The sequence below is a fragment of the Coregonus lavaretus genome (assembly GCF_964263955.1).
Source record: "Coregonus lavaretus genome assembly, chromosome: 25".
NCBI lineage: Eukaryota > Metazoa > Chordata > Actinopteri > Salmoniformes > Salmonidae > Coregonus > Coregonus lavaretus.
In genome coordinates this window covers 28,505,920-28,515,143 of record NC_140012.1, presented here as the reverse complement: position 1 = coordinate 28,515,143, position 9,224 = coordinate 28,505,920, and the positions used below count along the sequence as shown (strand labels likewise).

Below are 9,224 nucleotides of genomic sequence, written 5' to 3'. Positions count from 1 at the left end.
TCTGTCTCTCTCTCTATTTCACTCTCTCTCTGTCTGTATTTCTCTCTCTCCCTCCCTCTCTCAGAAAGCGATTCTTGCCTCACAATTTCCACTATAAAACGTGACTAGTAGTGCATTAAAGGAGAGCCAGCCAGTAGTACATGCCCATGAATTAACCATGAGGTGCAGTAGTTTTACATGAACTAGATTCTAGAGCAGAACTGAGGAGGACGTAGAACTGAAGGAACTGTAGGACAAAGAATGGTAAGCCTAGGTCTATATGACAGCGCCAGTGCCTCTTACAGCAGTTAGGGTGTGTAAACAGTCATGGTGGGATTACACACTGCAGGGACAGGGTATTTTACAATGGCTGTGTAACTCTGCCCCTGCACAACAACACAGCCTGATACATAGATAACCCATACAGGCAGGCTATCAGGGTGCACACACTCATGGAGATAAAGGTTCCCTTTAGCCTATTGTCCCCTATCTCTCTCTCTCCTTCCTTCCTCTCGCTTTCTTTCTTTTTCTCTCTTATTATCTTCCTCCTCCTTGCTTTCTCGCTAACTATCTGCCTTGTTTGCACTGGGGTTCATGCAAGATAGTATCAGTCTTCTAGTGTGTATTTATACGTATGTGTCCTGCAGGGTTGTGTGTATCAAGGCTGTGTATGTGTGTGTGTGTGTTAACGAGCGTGCGTAAGCATGCATGAGTGCAAGTTTCTGTAATCTCCGGTTTATAATAGGACCCCTCACCTCACCTCCAGCTAGTGGGTATCAGAACCAGAATCACATGAAGACATCAGAGACGTACAGGGTTTCCTGCCAGAGGCTCCAGGGGCTCTCCGCCAGGGAGGGAAAGAGGATCTGTGTCCCGTTGTCCGTCAAAGCCCCTCTTATCGCCTCGCCATAATCCATTCTCTATGATTGGCTTGCATTTCTGAAACCCGAAACCGCCTTGGCAGCGGAGAGCACGTTCACTTTTCATTCGAATGCCTCTTGATCATAGGTTCTGTATGTAACCTATCCGTCTCACTCCGACTACCACAGCCGTACTGGCTGGCCCGGGCCCTGCTAGAAACATTGGCTAAAGTGAAACTTGTTGAGTCTCCTTTCAGACAGCTCCAGGGCTTATTGAAGCACTCCGCCATGGGCACACCACAGAGGGCTCTAGCTAAATCAGTGAAAGGTAAATTAGGCTGTGCTTTGCTGCCTAAGCGGTTAATGGTGTAAAGAGGCAGGGTGGATTAAGACTTAAACCCAGCGTCACTGGACCATTAGGATGGTTGGCAGAGCCAGACAGACAGACAGACAGACAGACAGGAGAGATGAGACAGGGCACTTCTCTGTGTGTTGTTGATCAGATGATGAAATAGCACAGTGAAATGTTTTTTCACAGAATTTGATTGTAAGTTCTACACTACACAGCATTTTCTTGTAGGTGGATTTTTACTGAGGAATATAGCTGTATGACTACAAGCGATGTGAAGGCCTCTAGCCTGTGTGTATGTTTTTAGTGAGTGGTGTTTATGTTGGAAGGCTGCCTGTAGTAATAGGTTGTGAGCCCTGTAATAAGGCCAAGCGGCCTACACTAACTGACTGACTGACTCATTGATTGTAGAACACAATGCTCTCCATCTGGTTGATTACATTATGCAAGATATATTACATTATGCAAGATTCTCCTCCTAACCACTCCCCCGCCCCCCCTATCTTTTTCTCTCTCTCTCTCTCTCTCTCTCTCTCTCTCTCTCTCTCTCTCTCTCTCTCTCTCTCTCTCTCTCTCTCTCTCTCTCTCTCTCTCTCTCTCTCTCTCTCTCCCCCTTCTCTCTCTCTCTCGCTCCTCCATTCTCTCTCCCTCTCTCCCTGCCCCCCCTCTCTCTCCTACCCCCCCCCCCCCCCCTCTTTCTTTCTCAATCAAAGTGTATTTCTGACTGCTTTAAAAATGTACTAGTTCATAGTTCTAAGAGTCATGAGTCATAGAATTTCTTCTAACCCTGTCCTATTTTCTTCTCCTCAGGGAGCTGATGCCCAAGACCCTGGAGGGCCAGATCACCATGGAGAAGACCCCCAGCTACTTTGTGACCAGAGAGGCCCCGGCCCGGATCTCCACCATGTCCCGGGACACCAAGCTGATTGTGGTGGTGCGGGACCCCGTCACCAGGGCCATCTCTGACTACACGCAGACACTGTCCAAGAACCCCGATATTCCCACCTTCGAGAGCCTGACCTTCAAAACAGGACTACGGGGCTCATCGACACGTCCTGGAGCGCCATCCAGATCGGCATCTATGCCAAGCACCTGGACAACTGGCTGCAGTACTTCCCCATGGGTCAGATCCTGTTTGTGAGTGGGGAGCGTCTGATCAGCGACCCGGCCGGAGAGCTAGGCCGGGTGCAGGACTTCCTGGGGCTCAAGAGGATCATCACAGACAAACACTTCTACTTCAACCAGACCAAGGGCTTTCCCTGCCTCAAGAAGGCTGAGGGCAGCAGCAAGCCCCACTGCCTGGGCAAAACCAAAGGGCGGACCCACCCCAACATCCACCCAGAGGTGGTGCAGAGGCTACGGGACTTCTACAGGCCTTTCAACATGAAGTTCTACCAGATGACAGGACATAACTTTGGTTGGGATTGATGGATGTGAATTTGGGAGGACACATTGTTTGTTATTTTCTTCTCTGTAATTCAATGAATGGCAAAAAAAGACATGGGAGATATTGCTATATATATGTAAAATGTACAGAAATCTATTTTATAATAATTTATTTTTATTTCTAAGCAATTAATTCACTAAGCTGCCTAACCATATTGTACATACATAACATCTGACCCACATTTAGTTTGTAGTTTTTTTTTTTAACATTCCACATTTTATTTTGTTTCTTTACTCTTCCCTTAATGGTCCCTCATGTCAACTCAATAGAGTTAAAATGGTCCCTCATGTCAACTCAGTAGAGTTCAAATGGTCCCTCATGTCAACTCAGTAGAGCTAAAATGGTCCCTCATGTCAACTCAGTAGAGCTAAAATGGTCCCTCGTCAACTCAGTAGAGCTAAAATGCAAATAAGTAATAATTGGTGACTGAAATAAGAATAGAAGGATATTGATAAAGGCATCGTTTTAAAGGTATAGTGTTCACAGAACAGTGATGAAAAACCCATTCATGTGCATTCTGATTTAAACATTCATAATCACTTTCACGTTCAATAGCCATAATCAAACCCTTCCCCCTCACATTGCTCCTTGTCTAGTTACTCCTATGAGTTTCTGTTCCATCCAAGTATTGTGCTTCATAATGTGGGTTACCCCTATCCACATCCCATTATTCTACTGTCCCTTTGGTCTAACCAGCTGATCTCCTGCCCTGTCATTGGCCTAACCAGCTGATCTGATGTCCCTTTCATTCATGCTCCTGTAAGTCGCTCTGGATAAGAGCGTCTGCTAAATGACTAAAATGTAAAATGTAATTCAATAACAGGTGGATCAATTGGCCTAATTGCTGCTCATTGTGTCAGACATGGTTAAAGGGTACGTCTGGCCTCCCTCTTGTAGGGCTCCTACAGCCTGTTCTAATGAATGGCCCATCCACCAAAAGCCTAAATCCTATTTCTGACCACATCACTTTGATAGGGCTCCATGTTGACATGATGCTAATGGAATAACGTTACTGAGGCCCATCGATTCAGGTCTCCTCTCCACTATACTCCTCTCCACTATACTCTTGCTCTCATTACAAGACACTGTTGGCTCAGAGCCAAAGGTCATACAATTAAATTTGCTCTGAGAGACTTTGATTTGTTGAAGAGACAGAGGGGAGGATGGTCTGGGTAAGAGGAGGACTGTAGTATAGTCCTTGAATGCATCCCAAATGGCACACTAATTCCCTATATAGTGCACTGGTTTTGACCAGAGCCCTGTGACCCCTGGTCAAAAGTAATGCAATATAAAGGGAATAGGGTGCCATTGGGGACACAGTAAAAACGCTTGGCCTGAGTTGAGCTAGGAGCTAGCAGTGGCATATACATCTGTCTGATACAGAGCATAAAGATAGAGATGATAGAAAACCACTGAGCGCTCTGCTTCACTGGAACACACCATCATCAAACAGGATCGGCAGGCCTCAGATCAGATCTTGAAGTGAGTCCCAAATGGCACCCTATTCCCTATGTAGTGCACTGCTTTTGAACAGATGTCAAATGACAATACTTTTGGGCCTTGGTCTAAAGTAGTGCACTATGTAGGGAGCAGGGTGCCATTTGGGACGTGTCCACAGATCAAAGGAAGGAGGAGAGTTTCTGAAGTGCTCTCTACGGGAACGGCCTCGGGCAGAGATACAGAACAGAACATCACCGTTGTCATGATCAGACTTCATTATGGTATGGCTATGGTCTATATAGTTTGCCTTACTCAACCCGTCATCCTAACATTGTTTCTTTCATAGTTTCATATTGGATCTCAATTCGCTCCTACTTGCTGCCAAATAAAAGACTTTTTCAGAGTATGGAGCTCAGATATCAAGTTACCCAGGCTACACTCCAGCTTGAGTCACTATCTTTTCTTTTGATATTTTTTTTCCTTTTCTTTCTCTCAATGCTTCTTTGTTATTGTTTGTCTTTCTATTTGAATTGTTTTATATGCAAGAGACAGTCTGTAGTTATCATTCGGCGATGTACATGCTGGCCCATACCCTCACAGGTAGTGGCTACTTCAAAGTCATACTATGCTCTTTAGAGGATAAGAGGGCTAATTCTGCGTCCCAAGTGGCACCCTATTCCCTATAGTGTATTATATGTGACCAGGGCCCATGGTTTTTACCTCAAACTAGTGGATGGTAGCATGCTATGGTAGGTGGATGGTAGGGCTTGTCCTAAAATTTTACTGGTCCATTATTCACATAGTGGCTTTTTCTACCAAGGAATTTACACTTATTTTGAATTATCATACAACGCCTCAGTCTCCCCTTCTCTCCTTATAGTGCAATGGTTGTTGAAAGCATTTAAAATGGTCTTTATATAGAGCAGGAAAACCATGTGAATACAAGCTATCACATTCTGAATTGGAATAATGTTGATCTTTCTCCCTGTAATGGTTGGAATAGGGGAGACTGGGGCAGTTACCCCCTGTTACATTTGCCTCCGGTCTCCCCTAATGCATTGGAATTCTCATCTTGTTCATGTTACTAAGAGAATAGTGTTACTCAACCAGAATGGATGCAGCAGTATGGACCGTGACCATGAGTGCACATTTTTAAGATAGCATGCCTCCCAAATGGCACTCTATTCCCTATTTACTGCACTACTTTTGACAATGGCCTTTAGGGCTCTGGTCAAAAGTATGCACTTTTATGGGGAATAGGGTTCCATTTGGGACGCATGCTATCTTAAAAATGTGCACTCATGGTCACGGTCCATACTGCTGCATCCATTCTGGTTTAGTTTTATTCAACCCTTTTAGAGATCTACAAATGTTAGTGATGTTTGTCCTATTCCCATCCGCATATAATATGGTTAATACTTAGATGTGTAGCAGATTGTGTATGTATAAAAATGAAAAAGAACATGTAAATCAAGTATTTTGTGGTATCATGTACATCAAATGAATTAATTTTACACAGTGAAAGAGCAAAATGGAACAGATGTTTCTAGATAATTAAATACTGAACATTCATACTATTTCTTTGTATGAAGAAATAAATAAAAAAATTATATATTTTACCACTTTCTAACTTTCTAAGTTCATCTTTTGAATTTCAATGTGAAAATATTAAAATAATATGAAATTATCAATGTCAGAGTATGAACATTTAAAATTCAAAACATTTAGAATATGGAATCTTTGCCCATCAAAAGAACATACAAGAAAGTAATGATCTGTATTTCTCTCCACATGAAATGCAAAAAGTGCTAGTCTAGCAATTAGAGTAAATATGCTAGTAAATACTTGTTAGTAGTGCACTCAGACAGTAAATAGTTGTTCCTAGAGCACTCAGACATTGCACAATTGGATCAATGGTACTTTTCCTGTGGTGTACCTTTCCTCTAAAATGGAGGCTTTCTGGAAAATGTCTGATTACTGGTAGTTAGAGGAGGTCTGAAGCAGACCAAGGGCATGCTGTGTCATCCACAATGGTTGGGAGGTGTGTGTGTCTGTGTACGTGCATGCGAGTGTGCGTGTGAGTGGGGTGTGTGTACATGAGAATGTGTGTTTTTGTGTGGGTGTGAATTTGTGTGTGTATGTTATTCTGTATGTGTGTGGTTGTGGAACTAGTGGGCCTTTGTGGTTGTGGGGTGACACAGAGCAGCGTGGGAGGTTTGGGTCTAGTGGTGTGTCTGATTCCACCCCCTGTGAAAGAAACACACTGTCCTAGTTCCTAGTGTGGACTAATGAGATACACCTCTACCTCCCTGGCTGTTTATTTAAGTGTGTGTGTGTGCGTACGTGCATGTGTGCGCACGCACGCGCACACGTGGATGCGTGTATATGGAACACCTCCATGTCTTAACAGGGCCCTATTTACCCTTTCAGAGGTGCTGTGTTTACCTGGTTGTGTTCTGACAGGGATGCTGACATGCTGGAACTATGTTCCAAACCAGGGGAGTTCTTTACGCTCCATCACACTTTCCCATGAAATCCCACATTAAAAAATACTACAGTTTACAATAGAATACTACTGTACTTACTATAGAATTCTGTAGTAAACTGTAGTATACTGTACAATACCGTACTACACACTGTAGTATCCCTCTAACATGTGTAGTACTTACTATAGAATGGTGTAATATACTGTAGAATACTATAGTAAATACTACAGTATTGTCTGCAAGAAAACACTACTAAATATTCAGTGTTGGGGAAGCTACTCTGAAAAGATAGTTTACCAAGCTACCAATGATTTCACACTGAAAGAAGTTAAGCTACCCTTAATAAAAAATATAGTTTAGTCAGTGGTGGAAAAAGTGCCCAATTGTCATATTTAAGTAAAAATACCTTAATAGAAAATGACTCAAGTAAAAGTGAAAGTCACCCACTAAAATACTACTTGAGTAAAAGTCTACAATTATTTGGTTTTAAATATACTTAAGTATCAAAAGTAAATGCTATAAATCATTTTGTTTAGTGAATCCACCAGATCAGAGGCAGTAGGGATGACCACGTGTTATCATGATAAGTGCGTGAATTGGACCATTTTCCTGTCCTGCTAAGGATTCGAAATATAACGAGTACTTTTGGGTGTCAGGGAAAATGTATGGGAGTAAAAAGTACATATTTTCTTTAGGAATGTAGTAGAGTAAAAGTAAAAGTTGTCAAAAATATTAATAGTAAAGTACAGATACCCAAAAATACAACTTAAGTAGTACTTACAATTATTTTTATTAGTTACTTTACACCACTGAGTTTACTTAACTACAGTTACATTGAAAAAGTAGTTCACTACATCCAAACTACTTCATGAAAAAGTATCATATGTCAATCTGAAATGTCATAGACTACAAATTGCAAGAACAGATCATTTTGGTGTCATATGTTAACAGAATGTGTAATTTAGCCCATTAGAAAGGTCTGATGCCGAAAAAGAATACAATTATTGCCTACTTCACCGATATTTTCTTTTCTTTTTGCTAGAAATGTTGTGTGCAGTTCCAGTAGTTGGCTACACCGCTACATAACAAAAAACACTACCTAGATTTGAATTTAGTTCAACTACATGTAGTTCACTACTCCCCAACACTGTAAATAATACAGTAATGTCAGCAGAAACACTACAGTCCGCAAAAACACAGCACTTTTTTAGCTATTACAGTATTTAATTTGCATAGACCCTACCCCCATATCCCAATTTGTGACACCCATAAGTGAGAAACCTACATGCCAAGTATAGACCATATACTGTGTACCCTACAGGTTATAGAAATGAGCAGAAGTTCTGAACTATTCGTTCAGACCCCAGTCCTACCTACCAACAGGTTATGGAAAATTAGCTCTTTTAGTATTTCTGCAGTAGGTTTCCTCAAGGAGAAAGCCACCACTTCTATCTCAAAGATTATAAAACAAAAACACTACAGTAAATACTACAATCTGCAGAAACACTACATTAATTACTATAGTATATACTACAGTTTCCTTTACCTACAGTATTTATACTATAGTTAACTGTAAATACTACAGTATTTGTATTTGTATTTATTAGGGATCCCCATTAGCTACTGCCAAGGTAGCAGCTACTCTTCCTGGGGTCCAAACATATTAAAGCACTTACATTACATATAAAACAAAATATAAAACAGCACATCATATAACATTATTACACCACTACATATCTACAATATAAAATGTCTAATACCACCATACAACAATATCACAATGTGTGCGTATGCATGTGTCTATACCCCTGTGTGTGTCTCTTCACAGTCCCTGTTGTTCCATAAGGTGTATTTTTACCTGTTTTTTAAAATCTGATTCTACTGCTTGTATCAGTTACCTGATGTGGAATAGAGTTCCATGTAGTCATGGCTATATGTAGTACTGTGCGCCTCCTATAGTCTGTTTGTAAGGTTCTGTATTTGTTTTCTTAGTCAACCTTGTGTTCTTGTACGTAGCCCTGTTTCTTTGTGTTCTTGAACATAGCCCTGTCTTTCATTTTTGTTCATTGATTTCACCTGTGTTAGTTACTCACCTGGTCTCATCAGCTCCTTATTTAGTTCAGTTCTTTCTGTTTGTGCCTTGTGAGGTATTGTTCATTTTGACTCTACTAAGCCTTTCCCTAGCTCGTTTGTGAGAACCAGTTTTAGCCTTCAGTCCTAGTTTTGTTTCACCTGCTTGTTTGCCTACCTGTGTATGACCATTGCCTGCCTGTGACCACGATTCCTGCCTTCTGCGAAGGCGTAATAAACAGCTGCCGCGCTCTGCGTGTGAATCTACACCTTTTTCTACCTGAGTATTCATTACACTGTTCTGGACTTGGGGACTGTGAAGAGACCTCTGGTGGCATGTCTTGTGGGGTATGCATGGGTTTCCGAGCTGTGTGATAGTAGTTAAACAGATAGCTCGGTACATTCAGCTTGTCAGCACCTCTTACGAAACAAGCAGTGATGAAGTCAATCTCTCTTCCACTCTGAGCCAGGAGAGACTGACATGCATGTCATTAATGTTAGCTCTCCGTGTACTTTTAAGGGCCAGCCGTGCTGCCCTGTTCTGAGCCAACTGCAATTTTCCCAAGTCCCTCTTTGTGGCACCTGACCACACT

At 41.9% G+C, this 9,224-nt stretch overlaps 1 protein-coding gene across 1 annotated transcript in view; it reads left to right on the top strand.

Moving 5' to 3' along the window:
• Window positions 1–8,898, top strand: part of hs3st3b1b (heparan sulfate (glucosamine) 3-O-sulfotransferase 3B1b) — a 29,256-nt gene extending 20,358 nt beyond the window's left edge. Inside the window, 2 exon segments of the mRNA XM_084142327.1 lie at window positions 1,999–2,228; window positions 2,231–8,898. Of these exon segments, the coding sequence (XP_083998453.1) occupies window positions 1,999–2,228; window positions 2,231–2,616 (616 nt within the window). The 3' untranslated portion in view covers window positions 2,617–8,898.
• The last annotated feature ends 326 nt before the right edge of the window (window positions 8,899–9,224 follow it).